Genomic DNA, 27,517 nt, shown 5'->3' on the forward strand with positions numbered 1-27,517 from the left:
GAGAGAGGGTAGAGAGAGAGAGGATGTGTTGCTACCATGTTGTGTTGCTACCATGTTGTTGTCATGTTGTGTTGCTACCATGTTGTTGTCATGTTGTGTTGCTACCATGTTGTTGTCATGTTGTGTTGCTACCATGTTGTTGTCATGTTGTGCTGCTACCATGTTGTTGTCATGTTGTGTTGCTACCATGTTGTTGTCATGTTGTGTTGCTACCATGTTGTTGTCATATTGTGCTGCTACCATGTTGTTGTCATGTTGTGTTGCTACCATGTTGTTGTCATGTTGTGTTGCTACCATGTTGTGTTGCTACCATGTTGTTGTCATGTTGTGTTGCTACCATGTTGTTGTCATGTTGTGTTGCTACCATGTTGTCATGTTGTGTTGCTACCATGTTGTTGTCATGTTGTGTTGCTACCATGTTGTCATGTTGTGTTGCTACCATGTTGTTGTCATGTTGTGTTGCTACCATGTTGTTGTCATGTTGTGTTGCTACCATGTTGTCATGTTGTGTTGCTACCATGTTGTTGTCATGTTGTGTTGCTACCATGTTGTCATGTTGTGTTGCTACCATGTTGTTGTCATGTTGTGTTGCTACCATGTTGTTGTCATGTTGTGTTGCTACCATGTTGTTATCATGTTGTGTTGCTACCATGTTGTCATGTTGTGTTGCTACCATGTTGTTGTCATGTTGTGTTGCTACCATGTTGTCATGTTGTGTTGCTACCATGTTGTGGTCTTAGGTCTCTCTTTATTTAGTGTTGTGATGTCTCTCTTGTCGTGATGTGTGTTTTGTCCTATATTTTTTATTTAATTTATTAAAATATTTAATCCCAGCCCCCGTCCCCGTAGGAGGCCTTTTGGTAGGCCGTTATTGTAAATAAGAATTTGTTCTTAACTGACTTGCCAAGTTAAATAAAGGTTAAAATAAAATAAATAAAAATAGAAAATACACCGTGACAGAAGCACCAACCACTCTCTAAAGCAGTACAGGGTAGGGATGAGCACGGGAATTCAAACATCCAATCGGACGTTAGTATTTGAATACTTGTGTGAGGAGTAATTTTAACACTGAAAAGTATTTGTCTAAATTAAAATAAAAAATATCCATGTGACATTGTTACACACAAGAATATAACATGACAGTTGATCATTTAATAAAACAAACTTTTTAAATGTCGTTTTTTTTTAAAATGACCTACGCCTCATAAAAAGACGGGTAGCCAATCGGTAACCTTCAACGCGTAGCTTGTTGTTTATGTTGGCCAATCAAAGAGACAAAAGAGGATCAATGTGTAACCAGTAGCCAATGGAAGATGGAATTAAAAGTTAGCGAAATGAGAAGAAGCTGGCTACAACAAGCAACCAACAGGCTGTGGTTTCATCTGAATGGGGTTGGGGAGAAAACACAGACTCAATTAGCCTCGCTAGCTATAGCTGGTTAGCTTCTCTAAGCTACTCCAGTCAAGACAGACACTGTTATACGGGATGATACACATCACTGTGGCTGCTATAAGTTAGCTAGTCTTGACTGTAGCCTCAATTAGCCTCGCTAGCTATAGCTGGTTAGCTTCTCTAAGCTACTCCAGTCAAGACAGACACTGTTATACGGGATGATACACATCACTGTGGCTGCTATAAGTTAGCTAGTCTTGACTGTAGCCTCAATTAGCCTCGCTAGCTATAGCTGGTTAGCTTCTCTAAGATACTCCAGTTAAGACAGACACTGTTATACGGGATGATACACATCACTGTGGCTGCTATAAGTTAGCTAGTCTTGACTGTAGCCCGAGTCTCCTTGTCTGTTCACCCAAATTCCACTCCGCAACTGCAGCAAATCATTCAAAACCCCCATCCCTAATATAGGGACTCTGCATTTGGGACGCAGATCCACTATTCCGCTTTGACATGTTGTGTGTTTACTCAGCACTGGGTGTGAACATAGAAACAGATAACATGTCAGAGAGGACTCTGCCCTTGCAGCAGAGCACCAAGTTGTTGTTTGCTTGGGTTGCTGTGGTTGGTTGCACACAGCAAACACAACGCACAGAGGAGGGGGGATGGGGTGGGAGAGGGAGACAGATTAAGACGGGGGGTAAAGAGAGATGGAAGTTAGGGAGGGTGAGAGAGAGAGAGACAGAGGGAAAGGGAGAGAGACAGAGGGAGAGAGAGGAGAGAGAGAGAGAGAGTGATAAAACGAGGCAGAGGGAGAGAGAGAGAGAGAGCGAGAGAAAACGAGGACGAGGAGGAGAGAGAGGGCCAGGCCTGTGTGTATAACCCTCTCTCTGGACTGTGTTGGGAGCTGCTGTGAGGGCAGATATCAGGTTACACCTCCCGTCTGTGTCCCCGTCTCCAGGGACAGGATCAGGTGGATTCCCTCGATGAGAGGGCCTCACAAGGCAGACACTCCAGATTTAATTATAAGCTTTAAAGAGGATTATTAAGCACTCTGTGAGCCAGGCGGAAAGACACGGCGCAGGTAGGGGAGAGGAGAGGAGGAGGAGAAGGAGAGGGGGAGGAGAAGTGAGGAGGAGGAGAAGGAAGAGGCACCCCTTCCCCTTCTACTCTGCTCTGACCGTTTAGTCAAGGTATGGGGAGAGAGGAGGAGAGAGGAGTGGAGAGAGGAGGAGAGAGGAGTGGGGAGAGGAGAAGAGAGGAGAGAGGAGTGGGGAGAGGAGGAGAGAGGAGAGAGGAGTGGGGGAGAGAGGAGTGGGGAGAGGGGGAGAGAGGAGTGGGGGAGAGAGGAGTGGGGAGAGGAGGAGAGGGGAGGGGGGAGAGGGGGAGAGGGGAGTGGGGAGAGGGGGAGAGAGGAGTGGGGGAGAGAGGAGTGGGGAGAGAGGAGTGGAGGAGAGGATGAGAGAGTAGTGGGGAGAGGAGGAGAGAGTAGTGGGGAGAGGAGGAGAGAGTAGTGGGGAGAGGAGGAGAGAGGAGTGGGGAGAGGGGGAGAGAGTAGTGGGGAGAGGAGGAGAGAGGAGTGGGAAGAGGGGGAGAGAGGAGTGGGAAGAGGGGGAGAGAGGAGTGGGGAGAGGAGGAGAGAGGAGTGGGGAGAGGAGGAGAGAGGAGTGGGGAGAGGGGGAGAGAGGAGTGGGAAGAGGGGGAGAGAGGAGTGGGGAGAGGAGGAGAGAGGAGTGGGGAGAGGAGGAGAGAGGAGTGGGAAGAGGGGGAGAGAGGAGTGGGAAGAGGGGGAGAGAGGAGTGGGGAGAGAGGAGTGGGGAGAGGAGGAGAGAGGAGTGGGGAGAGGGGGAGAGAGGAGTGGGAAGAGGGGGAGAGAGGAGTGGGGAGAGAGGAGTGGGGAGAGGGGAGTGGGGAGAGGGGGAGAGAGGAGTGGGGAGAGGAGGAGAGAGGAGTGGGGAGAGGAGGAGAGAGGAGTGGGGAGAGGAGGAGAGAGGAGTGGGGTGAGGAGGAGAGAGGAGTGGGGAGAGGAGGAGAGAGGAGTGGGGAGAGGAGGAGAGAGGAGTGGGAAGAGGGGGAGAGAGGAGTGGGAAGAGGGGGAGAGAGGAGTGGGGAGAGGAGGAGAGAGGAGTGGGGAGAGGAGGAGAGAGGAGTGGGGAGAGGAGGAGAGAGGAGTGGGGAGAGGAGGAGAGAGGAGTGGGGAGAGGGGGAGAGAGGAGTGGGAAGAGGAGGAGAGAGGAGTGGGAAGAGGGGGAGAGAGGAGTGGGGAGAGGAGGAGAGAGGAGTGGGAAGAGGGGGAGAGAGGAGTGGGGAGAGGAGGAGAGAGGAGTGGGAAGAGGGGGAGAGAGGAGTGGGGAGAGGAGGAGAGAGGAGTGGGAAGAGGGGGAGAGAGGAGTGGGGAGAGAGGAGTGGGGAGAGAGGAGAGAGGAGTGGGGAGAGGGGGAGAGAGGAGTGGGGAGAGGAGGAGAGAGGAGTGGGGAGAGGAGGAGAGAGGAGTGGGGAGAGGAGGAGAGAGGAGTGGGGTGAGGAGGAGTGGGGAGAGAGCGAGAGAGGAGTGGGGAGAGGGGGAGAGGGGGAGAGAGGAGTGGGGAGAGGAGGAGAGAGTAGTGGGGAGAGGAGGAGAGAGGAGTGGGGTGAGGAGGAGTGGGGAGAGAGCGAGAGAGGAGTGGGGAGAGGGGGAGAGAGGAGTGGGGAGAGGAGGAGAGAGTAGTGGGGAGAGGAGGAGAGAATAATGGGGAGAGGGGGAGAGAGGAGTGGGGAGAGGAGGAGAGAGGAGTGGGGTGAGGAGGAGTGGGGAGAGAGCGAGAGAGGAGTGGGGAGAGGGCGTGAGAGGAGTGGGGAGAGGAGGAGAGAGGAGTGGGGTGAGGAGGAGTGGGGAGAGAGCGAGAGAGGAGTGGGGAGAGGGGGAGAGGGGGAGAGAGGAGTGGGGAGAGGAGGAGAGAGGAGTGGGGAGAGGAGGAGAGAGTAGTGGGGAGAGGAGGAGAGAGTAGTGGGGAGAGGAGGAGAGAGTAGTGGGGAGAGGGGGAGAGAGGAGTGGGGAGAGGAGGAGAGAGGAGTGGGGAGAGGAGGAGAGAGGAGTGGGGAGAGGAGGAGAGAGGAGTGGGGAGAGGAGGAGTGGGGAGAGAGAGAGAGAGGAGTGGGGAGAGGGGGAGAGGGGGAGAGAGGAGTGGGGAGAGGAGGAGAGAGGAGTGGGGAGAGGAGGAGAGAGGAGTGGGTAGAGGAGGAGAGAGGAGTGGGGAGAGGAGGAGTGGGGAGAGAGAGAGAGACAGAGAGCAGAGAGGTGTATTTACCTGGGCAAGGAAGCATACTGCCGCTCCACCTCTTCGTAGCGTGGAGCTAGACGATGATCAGGCCCAGCCACTCTCACGGGCATCTGTCACCAAGGAGAGGAGAGAGAGAGAGGACACTGGGTCAGGAAGAGGATAACTATTATGAATGAAGATACACAGTCACCACCGTAGCCTCTAGCTGTTACTCTGTGGGTTTCTAGGAGGTTGTCACTCAACGCTGAGACATATTATATGTGCCTGAGACAGCTCCTTACTCAGATGGCTAACTAGCTAGCTCAGGGGTCTGTAATCAGGGAGTTTGAGGGGGAAAGGAGAGACAGGGGCTCAGTAAGCCTGGTTATTGGGGACTTCAAGTTTTGGCCCCATGAGTTCGGGTGGAGGGATGCAGGCTCTCCATCCCATATGATGTTGGTAAAAACTGGAAGGAAGCGACTAAGTCGCCCTAACTCACATCTCAAACCAGCCCTAACCCCTAGCCCCGTCTCCAGCACTAACCCCTAGCCCCGTCTCCAGCACTAACCCCTAGCCCCGACTCCAGCCCTAACCCCTAGCCCCGTCTCCAGCCCTAACCCCTAGCCCCGTCTCCAGCCCTAACCCCTAGCACCGTATCCAGCCCTAACCCCTAGCCCCGTCTCCAGCACTAACCCCTAGCCCCGTCTCCAACCCTAACCCCCTAGCCCCGTCTCCAACCCTAACCCCTAGCCCCGTCTCCAGCACTAACCCCTAGCCCCGTCTCCAGCCCTAACCCCTAGCCCCGTCTCCAACCCTAACCCCCTAGCCCCGTCTCCAGCCCTAACCCCCTAGCCCCGTCTCCACCTCTAGCCCCGTCTCCAGCCCTAACCCCTAGCCCCGTCTCCAGCACTAACCCCTAGCCCCGTCTCCAGCCCTATTCCCTAGCCCCGTCTCCAGCCCTAACCCCCTAGCCCCGTCTCCAGCCCTAACCCCTAGCCCCGTCTCCAGCCCTAACCCCTAGCCCCGTCTCCAGCACTAACCCCTAGCCCCGTCTCCAGCCCTATTCCCTAGCCCCGTCTCCAGCCCTAGCCCCGTCTCCAACCCTAACCCCTAGCCCCGTCTCCAGCCCTAACCCCTAGCCCCGTCTCCAGCACTAACCCCTAGCCCCGTCTCCAACCCTAACCCCCTAGCCCTGTCTCCAGCACTAACCCCTAGCCCCGTCTCCAACCCTAACCCCCTAGCCCCGTCTCCAGCCCTAACCCCGTCTCCAGCACTAACCCCTAGCCCCGTCTCCAGCCCTAACCCCTAGCCCCGTCTCCAGCCCAAACCCCTAGCCCCGTCTCCAACCCTAACCCCTAGCCCCGTCTCCAGCACTAACCCCTAGCCCCGTCTCCAGCCCTAACCCCTAGGCCCATCTATAACCCTATTCCCTAGCCCCGTCTCCAACCCTAACCCCTAGCCCCGTCTCCAGCCCTAACCCCTAGCCCCGTCTCCAACCCTAACCCCTAGACCCATCTCCACCCCTAACCCCCTAGCCCAGTCTCCAACCCTAACCCCTAGGCCCAATCTATAACCCTAACCCCTAGCCCAGTCTCCAGCCATAACCCCTAGGCCCATCTATAACCCTAACCCCTAGCCCCGTCTCCAGCACTAACCCCCTAGCCCCGTCTCCAGCCCTAACCCCTAGCCCCGTCTCCAGCACTAACCCCTAGCCCCGTCTCCAGCCCTATTCCCTAGCCCCGTCTCCAGCCCTAACCCCCTAGCCCCGTCTCCAGCCCTAACCCCTAGCCCCGTCTCCAGCCCTAACCCCTAGCCCCGTCTCCAGCACTAACCCCTAGCCCCGTCTCCAGCCCTATTCCCTAGCCCCGTCTCCAGCCCTAACCCCCTAGCCCCGTCTCCAACCCTAATCCCTAGCCCCGTCTCCAGCCCTAACCCCTAGCCCCGTCTCCAGCACTAACCCCTAGCCCCGTCTCCAACCCTAACCCCCTAGGCCTGTCTCCAGCACTAACCCCTAGCCCCGTCTCCAACCCTAACCCCCTAGCCCCGTCTCCAGCCCTAACCCCGTCTCCAGCACTAACCCCTAGCCCCGTCTCCAGCCCTAACCCCTAGCCCCGTCTCCAGCCCTAACCCCTAGCCCCGTCTCCAGCCCAAACCCCTAGTCCCGTCTCCAACCCTAACCCCTAGCCCCGTCTCCAGCACTAACCCCTAGCCCCGTCTCCAGCCCTAACCCCTAGGCCCATCTATAACCCTATTCCCTAGCCCCGTCTCCAGCCCTAACCCCTAGCCCCGTCTCCAACCCTAACCCCTAGACCCATCTCCACCCCTAACCCCCTAGCCCAGTCTCCAACCCTAACCCCTAGGCCCAATCTATAACCCTAACCCCTAGCCCAGTCTCCAGCCCTAACCCCTAGGCCCATCTATAACCCTAACCCCTAGCCCCGTCTCCACCCCTAGCCCCGTCTCCAGCACTAACCCCTAGGCCCATCTATAACCCTATTCCCTAGCCCCGTCTCCACCCCTAGCCCCGTCTCCAGCCCTAACCCTGTCTCCAGCACTAACCCCTAGGCCCATCTATAACCCTATTCCCTAGCCCCGTCTCCAGCACTAACCCCTAGCCCCGTCTCCAGCACTAACCCCCAGGCCCATCTATAACCCTATTCCCTAACCCCGTCTCCAGCCCTAACCCTGTCTCCAGCACTAACCCCTAGCCCCGTCTCCAACCCTATCCCCGTCTCCAACCCTAACCCCTAGCCCCGTCTCCAACCCTAACCCCTAGCACCGTCTCCAGCCCTAACCCCTAGGCCCATCTATAACCCTATTCCCTAGCCCCGTCTCCAGCACTAACCCCCTAGCCCCGTCTCCAACCCTAACCCCCTAGCCCCGTCTCCAGCCCTAACCCCTAGGCCCATCTATAACCCTATTCCCTAGCCCCGTCACCAGCCCTAACCCCATAGGCCCATCTATAACCCTATTCCCTAGCCCCGTCTCCAGCACTAACCCCCTAGCCCCGTCTCCAGCCCTAACCCCTAGGCCCATCTATAACCCTATTCCCTAGCCCCGTCTCCAGCACTAATCCCTAGCCCTGTCTCCAGCACTAACCCCTAGGCCCATCTATAACCCTAACCCCTAGGCCCGTCTCCAGCACTAACCCCTAGCCCTGTCTCCAGCACTAACCCCTAGCCCCGTCTCCAACCCTAACCCCGTCTCCAGCCCTAACCCCTAGGCCCGTCTCCAGCCCTAACCCCTAGCCCCGTCTCCAGCCCTAACCCCTAGCCCCGTCTCCAGCCCTAACCCCCTAGCCCCGTCTCCAGCCCAAACCCCTAGCCCCGTCTCCAACCCTAGCCCCGTCTCCAGCCCAAACCCCTAGCCCCGTCTCCAGCCCTAACCCCGTCTCCAGCACTAACCCCTAGCCCCGTCTCCAGCACTAACCCCTAGCCCCGTCTCCAACCCTAACCCCGTCTCCAGCCCTAACCCCTAGGCCCGTCTCCAGCCCTAACCCCTAGCCCCGTCTCCAGCCCTAACCCCGTCTCCAGCCCTAACCCCTAGCCCCGTCTCCAGCCCTAACCACTAGCCCCGTCTCCAACCCTAACCCCGTCTCCAGCCCTAACCCCTAACCCCGTCTCCAGCCCTAACCCCTAGCCCCGTCTCCAGCCCTAACCCCTAGCCCCGTCTCCAACCCTATTCCCTAGCCCCGTCTCCAGCACTAACCCCTAGCCCCGTCTCCAACCCTATTCCCTAGCCCCGTCTCCAGCACTAACCCCTAGGCCCGTCTCCAGCCCTAACCCCTAGCCCCGTCTCCAGCCCTAACCCCTAGCCCCGTCTCCAGCCCTAACCCCTAGCCCCGTCTCCAGCCCTAACCCCTAGCCCCGTCTCCAACCCTAACCCCTAGCCCCGTCTCCAGCCCTATTCCCTAGCCCCGTCTCCAGCCCTAACCCCTAGCCCCGTCTCCAGCCCTAACCCCGTCTCCAACCCTAACCCCTAGCCCGTCTCCAACCCTAACCCCTAGCCCCGTCTCCAGCACTAACCCCTAGCCCCGTCTCCAGCACTAACCCGTTTCGTCTCCTGACAGAGGAAGAGGCAGATTGAGTGAGCCGTATTACATTTGCAGCTAGATGAGCAATTTAAGAGAGAAGAGCTTATCCTCTCTACCATTCAACACTGTTTCTGGTTTCTAAAGATCTCCGCTTCCTTCACAGCAACACGGTTTGTTCACACCAACCACATCATCATATTTCTCTAATGCACATCACATTCAAGCTGCCATTCAGGTTGAAATTATAAAGACTCCTTTTCACCCCACTAAGAGGATAGAGTGATATAAGTTTGAGAGAGAGAGAAAGTGAAGAAGAAAGGGAGAGAGAGAGAGTGTGGGAGAGAGAGTGGGAGAGAGTGTGGGAGAGAGAGTGGGAGTGAGTTGGAGAGAGAGAGTGGGAGAGAGAGAGTGGGAGAAAGAGAGAGAGAGTGGGAGAGAGAGAGAGTGGGATAAAGAGAGAGAGAGAGTGGGAGAAAGAGAAAGAGAGAGAGAGAGAGAAAGAGAGAGAGTGGGAGAGAGAGAGGGTGGGAGAAAGAGAGAGAGAGAGAGAGAGAGAGAGGGTGGGAGAAAGAGAGAGAGAGAGAGAGAGAGAGAGAGAGAGAGAGAGAGAGAGAGAGAGAGAGAGAGAGAGAGAGAGAGAGAGACAGAGAGACAGAGAGACAGAGAGAGAGAGAGGAGAACTTCCTGCAGACACACACAGCTAGCGATCTGAGTTAATACATTATAAACCCTGACATATAATCCAATGCAGAACTGATTCCAGTACATTTAGCAGTCCCTGACAGATGAAGGTTAGAACCATTATGGAAAACCAGCTCTTCTTTTCCGGGGCCAGTATGAGAGGCATAGTCTCATCAGCCTCAATGAGCAGGTTTTGTAATATATGCTCCCTGCTCTGACACCTCTCTCACACAGACTCATAATGGCAAGGCACCTGCAGGAATATAAAGTGATGTTTTTCCTGACCGTTTAAAAAATAAATAATGAAATGTCTTTACTGCTCTTATAGCTCTGAGACACCATATTACCTGAGGGGATGGGAGATGAGGAGAAGGGTTGACAGATGGGATGGGAGATGAGGAGAAGGGTTGACAGATGGAATGGGAGATGAGAAGGGTTGACAGATGGAATGGGAGATGAGGAGAAGGGTTGACAGATGGAATGGGAGATGAGGAGAAGGGTTGACAGATGGAATGGGAGATGAGGAGAAGGGTTGACAGATGGAATGGGAGATGAGAAGGGTTGACAGATGGAATGGGAGATGAGGAGAAGGGTTGACAGATGGAATGGGAGATGAGGAGGGTTGACAGATGGAATGGGAGATGAGGAGGGTTGACAGATGGAATGGGAGATGATGAGAAGGGTTGACAGATGGAATGGGAGATGAGGAGAAGGGTTGACAGATGGAATGGGAGATGAGGAGAAGGGTTGACAGATGGAATGGGAGATGAGGAGAAGGGTTGACAGATGGAATGGGAGATGAGAAGGGTTGACAGATGGAATGGGAGATGAGGAGAAGGGTTGACAGATGGAATGGGAGATGAGGAGGGTTGACAGATGGAATGGGAGATGAGGAGGGTTGACAGATGGAATGGGAGATGATGAGAAGGGTTGACAGATGGAATGGGAGATGAGGAGAAGGGTTGACAGATGGAATGGGAGATGAGGAGAAGGGTTGACAGATGGAATGGGAGATGAGGAGAAGGGTTGACAGATGGAATGGGAGATGAGGAGAAGGGTTGACAGATGGAATGGGAGATGAGGAGGGTTGACAGATGGAATGGGAGATGAGGAGAAGGGTTGACAGATGGAATGGGAGATGAGGAGGGTTGACAGATGGAATGGGAGATGAGGAGAAGGGTTGACAGATGGAATGGGAGATGAGGATAAGGGTTGACAGATGGAATGGGAGATGAGGAGAAGGGTTGACAGATGGAATGGGAGATGAGGAGAAGGGTTGACAGATGGAATGGGAGATGAGGAGAAGGGTTGACAGATGGGATGGGAGATGAGGAGAAGGGTTGACAGATGGAATGGGAGATGAGAAGGGTTGACAGATGGAATGGGAGATGATGAGAAGGGTTGACAGATGGATTGGGAGATGATGAGAAGGGTTGACAGATGGAATGGGAGATGAGGAGGGTTGACAGATGGAATGGGAGATGAGGAGAAGGGTTGACAGATGGAATGGGAGATGAGGAGAAGGGTTGACCGATGGAATGGGAGATGAGGAGAAGGGTTGACAGATGGGATGGGAGATGAGGAGAAGGGTTGACAGATGGAATGGGAGATGAGGCGGGTTGACAGATGGAATGGGAGATGAGGTGGGTTAACAGACGAAATGGGAGATGAGGAGAAGGGTTGACATATGGAATGGGAGATGAGGAGAAGGGTTGACAGATGGAATGGGAGATGAGGAGAAGGGTTGACAGATGGAATGGGAGATGATGAGGAGGGTTGACAGATGGAATGGGAGATGAGGAGAAGGGTTGACAGATGGAATGGGAGATGAGGAGAAGGGTTGACAGATGGAATGGGAGATGAGGAGGGTTGACAGATGGGATGGGAGATGAGAAGGGTTGACAGATGGGATGGGAGATGAGAAGGGTTGACAGATGGAATGGGAGATGAGAAGGGTTGACAGATGGGATGGGAGATGAGAAGGGTTGACAGATGGGATGGGAGATGAGGAGAAGGGTTGACAGATGGAATGGGAGATGAGGAGAAGGGTTGACAGATGGAATGGGAGATGAGGAGAAGGGTTGACAGATGGAATGGGAGATGATGAGGAGGGTTGACAGATGGAATGGGAGATGAGGAGAAGGGTTGACAGATGGAATGGGAGATGAGGAGGGTTGACAGATGGGATGGGAGATGAGAAGGGTTGACAGATGGGATGGGAGATGAGAAGGGTTGACAGATGGAATGGGAGATGAGAAGGGTTGACAGATGGGATGGGAGATGAGAAGGGTTGACAGATGGGATGGGAGATGAGAAGGGTTGACAGATGGGATGGGAGATGAGGAGAAGGGTTGACAGATGGAATGGGAGATGAGGAGAAGGGTTGACAGATGGAATGGGAGATGAGGAGAAGGGTTGACAGATGGGATGGGAGATGAGGAGAAGGGTTGACAGATGGAATGGGAGATGAGGAGAAGGGTTGACAGATGGGATGGGAGATGAGGAGAAGGGTTGACAGATGGAATGGGAGATGAGGAGAAGGGTTGACAGATGGGATGGGAGATGAGGAGAAGGGTTGACAGATGGAATGGGAGATGAGAAGGGTTGACAGATGGGATGGGAGATGAGAAGGGTTGACAGATGGAATGGGAGATGAGAAGGGTTGACAGATGGGATGGGAGATGAGAAGGGTTGACAGATGGGATGGGAGATGAGAAGGGTTGACAGATGGGATGGGAGATGAGGAGAAGGGTTGACAGATGGAATGGGAGATGAGGAGAAGGGTTGACAGATGGAATGGGAGATGAGGAGAAGGGTTGACAGATGGGATGGGAGATGAGGAGAAGGGTTGACAGATGGGATGGGAGATGAGAAGGGTTGACAGATGGGATGGGAGATGAGAAGGGTTGACAGATGGGATGGGAGATGAGAAGGGTTGACAGATGGGATGGGAGATGAGGAGAAGGGTTGACAGATGGGCCCAAGATAGTGTAGGATTGATTCTAAATGAGATGATAAGTGAATGTCCACGGGTCTGTCTGTCTGTCTGTCTGTCTGTCTGTCGTTTCTGTTCAATCTCTCTTTCTGTCAGATGGACCTGTTGTAAATACAGATCAGTTTGACATAGATAGGTAGAGATGGACCTGTTGTAAATACAGATCAGTTTGACATAGATAGGTAGAGATGGACCTGTTGTAACTATAGATCAGTTTGACATAGATAGGTAGAGATGGACCTGTTGTAACTATAGATCAGTTTGACATAGATAGTTAGAGATGGACCTGCTGTAACTATAGATCAGTTTGACATAGATAGGTAGAGATGGACCTGTTGTAACTACAGATCAGTTTGACATAGATAGGTAGAGATGGACCTGTTGTAACTATAGATCAGTTTGACATAGATAGGTAGAGATGGACCTGTTGTAACTACAGATCAGTTTGACATAGATAGGTAGAGATGTAACTATAGATCAGTATGACATAGATAGGTAGAGATGGACCTGTTGTAACTATAGATCAGTTTGACATAGATAGGTAGAGATGGACCTGCTGTAACTATAGATCAGTTTGACATAGATAGGTAGAGATGGACCTGTTGTAACTACAGATCAGTTTGACATAGATAGGTAGAGATGGACCTGTTGTAACTATAGATCAGTTTGACATAGATAGGTAGAGATGGACCTGTTGTAACTATAGATCAGTTTGACATAGATAGGTAGAGATGGACCTGTTGTAACTATAGATCAGTTTGACATAGATAGGTAGAGATGGACCTGTTGTAACTACAGATCAGTTTGACATAGATAGGTAGAGATGGACCTGTTGTAACTATAGATCAGTTTGACATAGATAGGTAGAGATGGACCTGTTGTAACTATAGATCAGTTTGACATAGATAGGTAGAGATGTACCTGCAGTAACTACAGATCAGTTTGACATAGATAGGTAGAGATGGACCTGTTGTAACTATAGATCAGTTTGACATAGATAGGTAGAGATGGACCTGTTGTAACTACAGATCAGTTTGACATAGATAGGTAGAGATGTACCTGCTGTAACTATAGATCAGTTTGACATAGATAGGTAGAGATGGACCTGTTGTAACTATAGATCAGTTTGACATAGATAGGTAGAGATGGACCTGCTGTAACTATAGATCAGTTTGACATAGATAGGTAGAGATGGACCTGTTGTAACTATAGATCAGTTTGACATAGATAGGTAGAGATGGACCTGTTGTAACTATAGATCAGTTTGACATAGATAGGTAGAGATGGACCTGTTGTAACTACAGATCAGTTTGACATAGATAGGTAGAGATGGACCTGTTGTAACTATAGATCAGTTTGACATAGATAGGTAGAGATGGACCTGTTGTAACTATAGATCAGTTTGACATAGATAGGTAGAGATGTACCTGCAGTAACTACAGATCAGTTTGACATAGATAGGTAGAGATGGACCTGTTGTAACTATAGATCAGTTTGACATAGATAGGTAGAGATGGACCTGTTGTAACTACAGATCAGTTTGACATAGATAGGTAGAGATGTACCTGCTGTAACTATAGATCAGTTTGACATAGATAGGTAGAGATGGACCTGTTGTAACTACAGATCTAAGTTCTACATCTCTACATCCCACTCCACTGATCCAATTGATTGTTATTCATATAACTGAATTATGTCTCAATAAACTGTAACCTCTCTCCCCTCATCCCTCTCTCCCCTCACCCCTCTCTCCCCTCACCTCTCTCTGCTCTCATCCCTCTCTCTCCTTATCCCTCTCTCTCCCCATCTCTCTCTGCTCTCATCCCTCTCTCCCCTCACCCCTCTCTCTCCTCTCCCCTCACCCCTCTCTCTCCTCATCCCTCTCTGTTCTCATCCCTCTCTCTCCCCATCCCTCTCTCCCCTCACCCCTCTCTCCCCTCACCTCTCTCTGCTCTCATCCCTCTCTCTCCTCATCCCTCACTGTTCTCATCCCTCTCTCCCCTCACCCCTCTCTCTCCTCTCCCCTCACCCCTCTCTCTCCTCTCCCCTCACCCCTCTCTCTCCTCTCCCCTCACCCCTCTCTCTCCTCATCCCTCATCCCTCATCCCTCTCTCTCCTCATCCCTCTCTCTCCCCATCCCTCTCTCCCCTCACCTCTCTCTGCTCTCATCCCTCTCTCTCCTTATCCCTCTCTCTCCTCATCCCTCACTGTTCTCATCCCTCTCTCCCCTCACCCCTCTCTCCCCTCACCTCTCTCTGCTCTCATCCCTCTCTCTCCTTATCCCTCTCTCTCCTCATCCCTCACTGTTCTCATCCCTCTCTCCCCTCACCCCTCTCTCCCCTCACCTCTCTCTGCTCTCATCCCTCTCTCCCCTCATCCCTCTCTCTCCTCATCCCTCATCCCTCTCTGTTCTCATCCCTCTTCTCCCCTCTCCTCTCTCACCCCCACAAACTGTAATAATTAGACCGATGGGAATTATCACCGCCTGATCACTATGGTGACGTGGCTTTAGACCACAGGGTGAAACCAGAAGAGATCATCACATGCGTGTGTAGTTTATGATTGTCCTCCGTAACATAACAGATTCACTGTATTTCTAAATACAAAGATACCAAATGGTCAGTTAGTGATTTCTGAGCTAAAAGCGTTTATGAATGAGAGTTTTATTTATATTTTATTTAACCTTTATTTAATCGAGGTTAAGTCTCCTTGAGATAAAATCTATTTTTCTTAGAGACCTGGTCCAACCAAGACAGCAGCAAGGGGAGAACAATGTTTCATCTCTCTCTCAGACTTAACAACCTACAGACAGACACACCCTAAACAGATGTTTTGTCATAGACAAAAACAGAAACAGACAAGCGTCATAGACAAAAATCTAACTAAATGATTGTGTTCCTAGCTCCAACAGTGCAGTAGTATCTAACTAAATGCTTGTGTTTCTAGCTCCAACAGTACAGTAGTATCTAACTAAATGCTTGTGTTTCTAGCTCCAACAGTACAGTAGTATCTAACTAAATGCTTGTGTTCCTAGCTCCAACAGTGCAGTAGTATCTAACTAAATGCTTGTGTTCCTAGCTCCAACAGTACAGTAGTATCTAACTAAATGCTTGTGTTCCTAGCTCCAACAGTACAGTAGTATCTAACTAAATGCTTGTGTTTCTAGCTCCAACAGTACAGTAGTATCTAACTAAATGCTTGTGTTCCTAGCTCCAACAGTGCAGTAGTATCTAACTAAATGCTTGTGTTTCTAGCTCCAACAGTACAGTAGTATCTAACTAAATGCTTGTGTTCCTAGCTCCAACAGTACAGTAGTATCTAACTAAATGCTTGTATTCCTAGCTCCAACAGTACAGTAGTATCTAACTAAATGCTTGTATTCCTAGCTCCAACAGTGCAGTAGTATCTAACTAAATGCTTGTGTTTCTAGCTCCAACAGTGCAGTAGTATCTAACTAAATGCTTGTGTTCCTAGCTCCAACAGTGCAGTAATATCTAACTAAATGCTTGTGTTCCTAGCTCCAACAGTGCAGTAATATCTAACTAAATAATTGTGTTCCTAGCTCCAACAGTACAGTAGTATCTAACTAAATAATTGTGTTCCTAGCTCCAACAGTGCAGTAGTATCTAACTGTCACGCCCTTTGATTGTCTGTGATTGTCTCCACCCCCTCCAGGTGTGGCTTATTTTCCCCAGTGTATTTATCCCTGTGTTTCCTGTCTCTCTGTGTATTTATCCCTGTGTTTCCTGTCTCTCTGTGTATTTATCCCTGTGTTTCCTGTCTCTCTGTGTATTTATCCCTGTGTTTCCTGTCTCTCAGTGTATTTATCCATGTGTTTCCTGTCTCTCTGTGTATTTCTCCCTGTGTTTCCTGTCTCTCTGTGTATTTCTCCCTGTGTTTCCTGTCTCTCTGTGTATTTATCCCTGTGTTTCCTGTCTCTCTGTGTATTTATCCCTATGTTTCCTGTCTCTCTGTGTATTTATCCCTGTGTTTCCTGTCTCTCTGTGTATTTCTCCCTGTGTTTCCTGTCTCTCTGTGTATTTCTCCCTGTGTTTCCTGTCTCTCTGTGTATTTATCCCTGTGTTTCCTGTCTCTCGGTGTATTTATCCCTGTGTTTCCTGTCTCTCTGTGTATTTATCCCTGTGTTTCCTGTCTCTCTGTGTATTTATCCCTGTGTTTCCTGTCTCTCAGTGTATATATCCCTGTGTTTCCTGTCTCTCAGTGTATTTATCCCTGTGTTTCCTGTCTCTCTGTATATTTATCCCTGTGTTTCCTGTCTCTCTGTGTATTTATCCCTGTGTTTCCTGTCTCTCTGTGTATTTATCCCTGTGTTTCCTGTCTCTCAGTGTATTTATCCCTGTGTTTCCTGTCTCTCAGTGTATTTATCCCTGTGTTTCCTGTCTCTCTGTGCCAGTTCGTCTTGTATGTTTCCAAGTATGTTCAGATTTAACATTCTGGGATAATAATAGAACAATACAATCCGGAGAGCCGGCAGATTGGGGTCAGACAGGAGACAACCAGATTTAAGGATGAACAGAGATTTATAATCTGACAGATATTTACATTGCTTGGGTTTGGTAACAGATATCAGAATGGTGGCAGAGAATTTGTCTTGTATGTATATAGTAACACCACCACCCTTAGATTTAAGATCTGACCCCCAAAAAACATTTTAACCATGACAAAATACATCTGGGTCTGCAATTTTGATCCAAATATTCAGAAAATCAAGTTTGGGAAGAAGAATTATTACATTTATGCGCAGAAAATTCAAAACCATTCAGACTTTTTAATTTAGATGGGGTAGAATAGTCCAGACCTGGGTTAGACTGCACAGCAAAATGATGGCAAGTCTAGATCTATTTCTAACATGTGGATTCACAGACAGTACCAGAACCATAGTCCAGAGGAACCAGAGTCTTTAACACAACGTATTTCAAAAGGTGCAGTCCAGAGACATGTTTAAGTACTGAAAGAACTATCCTATCGTGCAGTTTGTCCCATGTCGAATGTGGAAAACACGCAGAGTTCTCCAGTCCAATAGTGGAGCAAGAGTATGGTTTCTCCCAGGACGCTACATGGGGAAAACACGCACATTTCTCCAGTCCAATAGCGGGGCAAGAGTATGGTTTCTCCCAGGATGTTACATGGGAAAACACTCAAAGTTCTCCAGTCCAATAGCGGGGCAAGAGTATGGTTTCTCCCAGGACGCTACATGGGGAAAACACGCACATTTCTCCAGTCCAATAGCGGGGCAAGAGTATGGTTTCTCCCAGGATGCTACATGGGGGAAAACACTCAAAGTTCTCCGTATTTATGGGGCATCGGGCCCAAATAGCATCATCCTCAGTGCAAGAGTCAAGGATAGACAATAGCAACAATAGAAACAGCAATATGTTTGTTTGTATCCAATCAATCGGCGTGAGAAATAAACATAAAACGTTTTCTAAAATATTAGGCCACTAATCACAAACAGGCCTAAGATACAATAAATAACAATAAATGCCAAGTAATACAAATCTAAGTGAAGCAAGTTCCAGAGTAAAGGTCCACACAAGTCCCCAGGCTAAATATAACATTCTAATCAGAGAACGCAGTGTGTGCTTGGAGGTGAGCGCCGCCCGGGGGAGAAGGGGGCACGTGGCGGGGATACCTGTACCACACAGGGGGGAGGAGGCCTGGGTCGTCCGAAAGAGACCGGGAGGTGAGGCCCAAGCAGTGCAGCACGCCATGGCGGTAGCCTTGGTATCACAGCCGCTTGGGAGTGGATTGTCTCGGGAGGCTGGGTAGGAGAGGAGGCTTTCAACCAGACAGGAGACACAGCTAGACTGGGTAGGAGAGGAGGGTTTCAACCAGACAGGAGACACAGCTAGACTGGGTAGGAGAGGAGGCTTTCAACCAGACAGGAGACACAGTTAGACTGGGTAGGAGAGGAGACTTTCAACCAGACAGGAGACACAGCTAGACTGGGTAGGAGAGGAGACTTTCAACCAGACAGGAGACACAGCTAGACTGGGTAGGAGAGGAGACTTTCAACCAGACAGGAGACACAGCTAGACTGGGTAGGAGAGGAGGCTTTCAACCAGACAGGAGACACAGCTAGACTGGGTAGGAGAGGAGACTTTCAACCAGACAGGAGACACATCTAGACTGGGTAGGAGAGGAGGCTTTCAACCAGACAGGAGACACATCTAGACTGGGTAGGAGAGGATGCTTTCAAGATTACACCACAGACACACAGACTCAGCTGAAGATTACACCACAGACACACAGACTTATCTGAAGATTACACCACAGACACACAGACTTAGTTGAAGATTACACCACAGACACACAGACTCATCTGAAGATTACACCACAGACACCTGGACTCAACTGAAGATTACACCACAGACACACAGACTCATCTGAAGATTACACCACATACACACAGACTTAGTTGAAGATTACACCACAGACACACAGACTCAACTGAAAATTACACCACAGACACCTGGACTCAGCTGAAGATTACACCACAGAAACATGGACTCAATTGAAGATTACACCACAGACTCAACTGAAGATTACACCACAGACACCTGGACTCAATTGAAGATTACACCACAGACTCAACTGAAGATCACACCACAGAAACATGGACTCAGCTGAAGATTACACCACAGAAACATGGACTCAGCTGAAGATTACACCACAGAAATATAATAGTGGATTTGTATGGCTCATGCATCCACACGTTGTAGAAACATAAGACACAGGTCTCATCTCTCCAAGCAGGTTCTCACTGTTATTCACCTCAAACCTCTCAGGTCTGGTACGTACGTGTGTGTGTGTGTGTGTGTGTGTGTGTGTGTGTGTGTGTGTGTGTGTGTGTGTGTGTGTGTGTGTGTGTGTGCTCGCTGTGGGCTGATGCATATGGATCAGTCTAGATTAGATCAGGTTTACTGTGCTGCTGGCTAGAGGCTGAGTAAACAGAAAGCTGTACTGAGTGATGCTGGCTAGAGGCTGAGAAAACACAAAGCTTTACTGTGTGATGCTGGCTAGAGGCTGAGTAAACACAAAGCTTTACTGAGTGATGCTGGCTAGAGGCTGAGTAAACACAAAGCTGTACTGTGCTGCTGGCTAGAGGCTGAGTAAACACAAAGCTTTACTGAGTGATGCTGGCTAGAGGCTGAGTAAACAGAAAGATTTACTGTGTGATGCTGGCTAGAGGCTGAGTAAACACAAAGCTTTACTGAGTGATGCTGGCTAGAGGCTGAGTAAACACAAAGCTGTACTGTGCTGCTGGCTAGAGGCTGAGTAAACACAAAGCTTTACTGAGTGATGCTGGCTAGAGGCTGAGTAAACACAAAGCTTTACTGAGTGATGCTGGCTAGAGGCTGAGTAAACACAAAGCTTTACTGTGTGATGCTGGCTAGAGGCTGAGTAAACACAAAGCTTCACTGTGTGATGCTGGCTAGAGGCTGAGTAAACACAACGCTTCACTGTCATTATATCAAAGAAACAGATATGAATTTCAACCACATAATTTAGAATGTACAGGATATGAAATCCAACCACATCATTTAGCATGTACAAGATATGAAATCCGACCACATCATTTAGCATGTACAGGATATGAAATCCGACCACATCATTTAGAATATACAGGATATGAAATCCGACCACATCATTTAGCATGTACAGGATATGAAATCCTACCACATCATTTAGAATATACAGGATATGAAATCCGACCACATCATTTAGCATGTACAAGATATGAAATCCGACCACATCATTTAGAATGTACAGGATATGAAATCCGACCACATAATTTAGAATGTACAGGATATGAAATCCGACCACATCATTTAGCATGTTCAGGATATGAAATCCGACCACATCATTTAGCATGTTCAGGATATGAAATACAACCCAGCCTGTTCTGAGGGTGGTACTACAACCCAGCCTGTTCTGAGGGTGGTACTACAACCCAGCCTGTTCTGAGGGTGGTACTACAACCCAGCCTGTTCTGAGGGTGGTATTACAACCCAGCCTGTTCTGAGGGTGGTATTACAACCCAGCCTGTTCTGAGGGTGGTACTACAACCCAGCCTGTTCTGAGGGTGGTATTACAACCCAGCCTGTTCTGAGGGTGGTATTACAACCCAGCCTGTTCTGAGGGTGGTAATACAACCCAGCCTGTTCTGAGGGTGGTACTACAACCCAGCCTGTTCTGAGGGTGGTATTACAACCCAGCCTGTTCTGAGGGTGGTAAAACAACCCAGCCTGTTCTGAGGGTGGTAATACAACCCAGCCTGTTCTGAGGGTGGTAATACAACCCAGCCTGTTCTGAGGGTGGTAACACAACCCAGCCTGTTCTGAGGGTGGTATTACAACCCAGCCTGTTCTGAGGGTGGTACTACAACCCAGCCTGTTCTGAGGGTGGTATTACAACCCAGCCTGTTCTGAGGGTGGTACTACAACCCAGCCTGTTCTGAGGGTGGTAATACAACCCAGCCTGTTCTGAGGGTGGTAACACAACCCAGCCTGTTCTGAGGGTGGTATTACAACCCAGCCTGTTCTGAGGGTGGTACTACAACCCAGCCTGTTCTGAGGGTGGTAATACAACCCAGCCTGTTCTGAGGGTGGTAAAACAACCCAGCCTGTTCTGAGGGTGGTAATACAACCCAGCCTGTTCTGAGGGTGGTAAAACAACCCAGCCTGTTCTGAGGGTGGTAATACAACCCAGCCTGTTCTGAGGGTGGTAATACAACCCAGCCTGTTCTGAGGGTGGTAAAACAATTGGAGATTGGAGGAAGGGAGAGGAAGGATGTCTGCCTGCTACCCCAGCCTCCTCTCGAGGTAATGGCCTACAGAAAAACCATTTCACGGCATGCCGAGCAAAGGAGAGGGAATGTGAAGCAAGTGAGTCAGAAGGGAAGGGAAGAGCCATTGGCTCCACTGCCTACTGGTTGACTCAGACCCCTCCATTTACCGTGTCTGTGTCCAAAATGACACACTATTCCTTGCGTAGTGCACTACGTTTCACCAGAGTGCACTCCTACACAGTGCACTACATTGGGAAAATGGCGGCGTTTGGGACACAAACACCGTCTTCTTCTATTTCATCTTCTTCACCTCTCTGAACAGGGCCATTCCTACAGATACGCCAGGCACAGCCGACAAGTCACATCTCAGCAGAATGCAGGTAGGATCCGGTACAGACCACTTCATTCAATACAAGGTCCTTCACCTCGGATTATCCAGAGGAGGAGAGGTGGCCTGAAATATGCCTGTGGGTATTACCTGAAAGGCCATATTTTAAGAGCGGCTGGGTGTGGTACTGAGTGTCTCGCGCACGCACACACACACGTGCACGCGCACACACACACACACACACACACACACATATTACGGTAAGTATCCTGGTTTATTATTAATATCAGTTCTGATGAATGGCCTCCATTAATCCATCTCACAGTCTCAGAGCAGAGCATCCTGGTCCTAAAACACATCAGTCAGTCAATCAATCAGTCAGTCAGCCAACCAGTCAGTCAGTCAGCCAACCAGTCAGTCATCCAGTCAGTCAGTCATCCAACCAGTCAGTCATCCAGTCAGTCATCCAACCAGTCAGTCATCCAGTCAGTCATCCAACGAGTCAGTCATCCAGTCAGTCATCCAACCAGTCAGTCATCCAGTCAGCCAGTCATCCAGTCAGCCAGTCAACCAGTAAGTCAGCCAACCAGTCAGTCATCCAGTCAGCCAGCCAGTCATTCAGTCAGTCAATCAGCTAGTCAGTCAGTCAACCAGTCAGTCAACCAGTCAGTCAACCAGTCAGTCAACCAGTCAGTCAGTCAGTCATCCCAGTCAACCAGTCAGTCAGTCAGCCAGCCAGTCAGTCAGTCAGTCAGCCCAGTCAACCAGTAAGTCAGCCAGCCAGTCAGTCAGTCAGCCCAGTCAGTCAGCCGAGTCATCCAGTAAGTTAGCCAGCCAGTCAGTCAACCAGTCAGTCAGTCAGCCCATTCATCCAGTCAGTTAGCCAGCTAATCAGTCAGTCAGCCAACCAGTCAGTCAGTCATCCAGTCAGTCAGTCAGTCATCCAGTCAGTCAGCCCAGTCATCCAGTCAGTTCAGTCAGTCAGCCAGCCAGTCAGTCAACCAGTCAGTCAGCCAGCCAGTCAGTCAGTCAGTAAGTCAGTCAACCAGTCAGTCAGCCAGAATGGGGAATACATAAACTGTCTGTAGCGTCATGGAAATACAAAGGGGGAGGGGAGCTCCTCTTCATCAACAACACATGGTGTTCCGGGAGGCTGCCTTTCTTGTTGCCAGCGATTTTAATTCCGTACCATTTAGACATGTGATGCTCAACTTCCATCAACACGTCTCCTCAGCCAGTATGGACGATAGAGTCCTAGACCACTGTTACTTTACCCACAAACAAGCATACAAGGCCCTCCATCATTCGCCGTTCGGCAAATCAGATCATGACTCCATACTCCTGCTTCATGTTTACAAGCAGAAGGTCAAACAGGAACTTACCGTGACTAGCTTCGTTGAATGGTCAATAGAATCAGATATTATGCTACAGGACTGCTTGGCTAGCGCTGATTGGAATATATTCTGAGCTAACCACCCTCTGTCACCCGGCTTCATAAGAAAATGCATCAGCGACGTTGTCCCCAATCAAAAGCCCTGGATTAACACAGAGGTTGGTGATAAACTAAAGGACAGGACTACCACACACAGAGCTATCGTAGACAACCGTGATGCTACCACACACAGAGCTATCCCAGACAACCCTGATGCTACCACACACAGAGCTATCACAGACAACCCTGATGCTAAAACACACAGAGCTATCCCAGACAACCCTGATGCTACCACACACAGAGCTATCGTAGACAACCCTGATGCTACCACACACAGAGCTATCGCAGACAACCCTGATGCTACCACACACAGAGCTATCCCAGACAACCCTGATGCTACCACACACAGAGCTATCGTAGACAACCCTGATGCTACCACACACAGAGCTATCCCAGACAACCCTGATGCTACGGCACACAGAGCTATCACAACCCTGAGGCTACCACACACAGAGCTATCGTAGACAACCCTGAGGCTACCACACACAGAGCTATCACAGTCAGGAACAAATACAAGAAGTCCCACTACGACCTCCGCAGAGTCATCAAAACAAGCAAAAGGACAATATAGGAATAATGTGGAATCATATGACACAGGCTCCGACGCCCGCCGTGTGGCAGGGGCTACAGTCCATTACGGATTACAAAGGAAGACTCAGGCGTGATCTGCCCAACGATGCCTCTCTACCAGACCAACTCAATGCATTTTATGCACGTTTCGGATAAAAACAACAATGAGCAGCGCATGAGGGCGCCCGTCAACCCAGAGGACCGGGTGATCTCTCTCTCTCTCTCTCTGTGTCTCTCTCTCTCTCTCTCTGTGTCTCTCTCTCTCTCTCTCTCTCTCTCTCTCTCTCTCTCTCTCTCTCTCTGTGTCTCTCTCTCTCTCTCTCTCTCTCCGAGGTCGACGTGAGTAAGGTCTTTAATGAGGTCAAGACTCACAAGACCGCGGTGCCGGGCTGTATTTCAGGGCACGTTCTCAAAGCATGTGCAGAAGAGCTGGCCGACATATTCACGGTAATATTCAACCTCTCCTGATCCCATTCTTTAATCCCCATATGTTTTAAGATGACCACAATCATCCCTGTTCCTAAGAACTCTAAGGCTTCATGCCACAATGATTAACCTGTAGATCTCTCCTTATCCCAGTCTGTATTCCTCACGTTTTAAAATGACCACCATCATTCATGTCCCTTCATGCCACAACGGCACCCACATCTGTAATAATAAAGTGTTTTGAGAGTTATGGTGTAACGGATGTGAAATGGCTAGCTAGTTAGCGGGTACGCGCTAATAGCGTTTCAATCAGTTACGTCACTTGCTCTGAAACCTAGAAGTAGTGTTTCCCCTTGCTCTGCAAGGGCCGCGGCCTTTGTGGAGCGATGGGTAACGGCGCTTCGTGGGCGACCGTTGTTGATGTGTGCAGAGGTTCGCTGCTTCCCTGGTTCGCGCCCGGGTCGGGGCGAGGGGACGGATTAAAGTTATACTGTTACAATGGCTCACATCAACTCCATCATCCTGGACCCACTCCAATTTGCATACCGAACCAACCGACCAATAGAAGACGCAATGTCAGTTGGTCTCCACACTGGCCCCACCCACCTAGATAAGAGGAATAACTATGTGAGAATGCTGTTCATTGACTACAGCCCATCGTTCCCTCTAAATTCGTCACCAAGCTTAGGACTCTGGGTCTGAACACCTCCCTCTGCAACTGGATCCTGGACTTCCTGACGGGCCGACAACAGGTGGTGAGGGTAGGCACATCACCTCCACCGCACTGAACCTCAACACGGGGCCCCACAGGGGTGCGTGCTTAGTCCCTTCCTGTACTCCCTGTTCACCCACCACTGTGTGGTCAAGCACGACTCCAGGACCATCATCAAGTTTGCTGACGACACGACAGTGTGACAATGAGATGACAATGAGATGAGACAAACTACAGGGAGGTGAGTGACCTGGCAGTGTGGTGCTGGGACAGCAACCTCTGCATCAACGTCAGCAAGACAAAAGGAGCTGATCGTGAACTACAGAAAACAGGGGGGTGAGCACGCCCCCATCCACATCGACGGCGCTTCAGTGGGGCGGGACGAGAGCTTCAAGTTCCTATGTGTCCAAATCATTAAGAACACACGCGCAAAGTCGTGAAGGTGGTGCCTCTTCTCACAGAAGGTTAAAAAGATTTGGCATGGGCCCTCAAATCCTCAAAAAGTTCTACAGCTGTACCATTGAGAGCATCTTGACTGCCTGCATAACTGCTGGTTATGGCAATAGCACTGCCTTCGATCGCATGGCGCTACAGAGGGTGGTGCGGCCAGCCCAGTACATCACTGAGGCCGAGATCCCTGCCATCCAGGACCTCTATATCAGGCGGTGTGAAAGGAAGTCCCGGAAAATCATTAAAGACTCCAACCACCCAAGACATAGACTATTCTCTCAGCTTCCTAATGGCAGGCGGTACCGGAGCATCAAGTCTGGCACACACACACACTGATACCCCAACACACACACACACTGATACCCCAACACACACACACACTGATACCCCAACACACACACACACACACACACACACACTGATACCCCAACACACACACACACACACACTGATACCCCAACACACACACACACTGATACCCCAACACACACACACACACACACACTGATACCCCAACACACACAAACACTGATACCCCAACACACACACACACACACACACACTGATACCCCAACACACACACACACACACACTGATACCCCAACACACACACACACTGATACCCCAACACACACACACACTGATACCCCAACACACACATTTTTACTGACTCTACACACACACTCACATATAATCATAATTTACACTGCTGCTACATATCTACCTCCATCACTCCAGTATCCCTGTCCTCTTCCCCCTATACATATCTACCTCCATCACTCCAGTATCCCTGTCTCCTTACCCCTATACATATCTACCTCCATCACTCCAGTATCCCTGTCTCCTTCCCCCTATACATATCTACCTCCATCACTCCAGTATCCCTGTCTCCTTCCCCCTATACATATCTAACTCCATCACTCCAGTATCCCTGTCACCTTCCCCCTATACATATCTACCTCCATCACTCCAGTATCCCTGTCCTCTTCCCCCTATACATATCTACCTCCATCACTCCAGTATCCCTGTCTCCTTCCCCCTATACATATCTACCTCCATCACTCCAGTATCCCTGTCTCCTTCCCCCTATACATATCTACCTCCATCACTCCAGTATCCCTGTCCCCTTCCCCCTATACATATCTACCTCCATCACTCCAGTATCCCTGTCTCCTTCCCCCTATACATATCTACCTCCATCACTCCAGTATCCCTGTCCCCTTCCCCCTATACATATTTACCTCCATCACTCCAGTATCCCTGTCCCCTTCCCCCTATACATATCTACCTCCATCACTCCAGTATCCCTGTCTCCTTACCCCTATACATATCTACCTCCATCACTCCAGTATCCCTGTCTCCTTCCCCCTATACATATCTACCTCCATCACTCCAGTATCCCTGTCTCCTTCCCCCTATACATATCTACCTCCATCACTCCAGTATCCCTGTCCCCTTCCCCCTATACATATCTACCTCCATCACTCCAGTATCCCTGTCTCCTTCCCCCTATACATATCTACCTCCATCACTCCAGTATCCCTGTCCCCTTCCCCCTATACATATTTACCTCCATCACTCCAGTATCCCTGTCCCCTTCCCCCTATACATATCTACCTCCATCACTCCAGTATCCCTGTCACCTTACCCCTATACATATCTACCTCCATCACTCCAGTATCCCTGTCTCCTTCCCCCTATACATATCTACCTCCATCACTCCAGTATCCCTGTACATTGTTAATATGGTACATCGGATCACTCTCTCGTCTGGACAATTACTGATTTTTAGATGAGTCATAGAAATTGCATGAGACGAGGGAGATCTTGGCGTCAGAGTCTGGCAGGATCACAGGCATTAGTTAAGGTAATTTGTGTGTGTGTGTGTGTGTGTGTGTCGCGTGTGTGTGAGATCAGCAGTCGTAGCTGAGGAAGAGGCCGTAGGGTCAGAAACCAGCGTCTCCTAGCAATCATCTCCATGTGTGTGTGTGTGTGTGTGTGTGTGTGTGTGTGTGTGTGTGTGTGTGTGTGTGTGTGTGTGTGTGTGTGTGTGTGTGTGTGTTCATCATCTCCATGAGGGAGAGAGAACAGTGTTGCTTCCAACCCATTACGCCTTCATCTAACCTGCCACAGGAGACAGCTGCTCCACACACACACACACACGACACACACACACACACACACACACACACAGGAGTACGTCTCACTAGCCCCCCAGTCCTGAGAAAGACACTGACAGCAACGTGTCAAATCCCCATCTAGACCGTCAGGGCAGCAGGTGGAAAATGGCTCGTTGTATCTCTATTGTCTTCAGGTTGCTGTTCTGAACGGATGATGGCCAGAGATACTGTTTATCAGGTGAAGATGTATTATAGCTGAATGATGGC

At 50.2% G+C, this 27,517-nt stretch overlaps 1 protein-coding gene across 3 annotated transcripts in view; it reads right to left on the reverse strand.

The window, feature by feature from the left end:
* Positions 1-27,517, reverse strand: part of LOC139546214 (partitioning defective 3 homolog B-like) — a 425,714-nt gene that overhangs the window by 28,884 nt on the left and 369,313 nt on the right. For all 3 annotated transcript variants that reach the window (XM_071354341.1, XM_071354342.1, XM_071354340.1), the window contains one exon: positions 4,680-4,762. In XM_071354341.1, coding sequence (XP_071210442.1) covers positions 4,680-4,762 — 83 coding nt within the window. The remainder of the gene's footprint in view (positions 1-4,679; positions 4,763-27,517) is intronic.

The sequence above is a fragment of the Salvelinus alpinus genome, chromosome 20 (genome assembly GCF_045679555.1).
Source record: "Salvelinus alpinus chromosome 20, SLU_Salpinus.1, whole genome shotgun sequence".
NCBI lineage: Eukaryota > Metazoa > Chordata > Actinopteri > Salmoniformes > Salmonidae > Salvelinus > Salvelinus alpinus.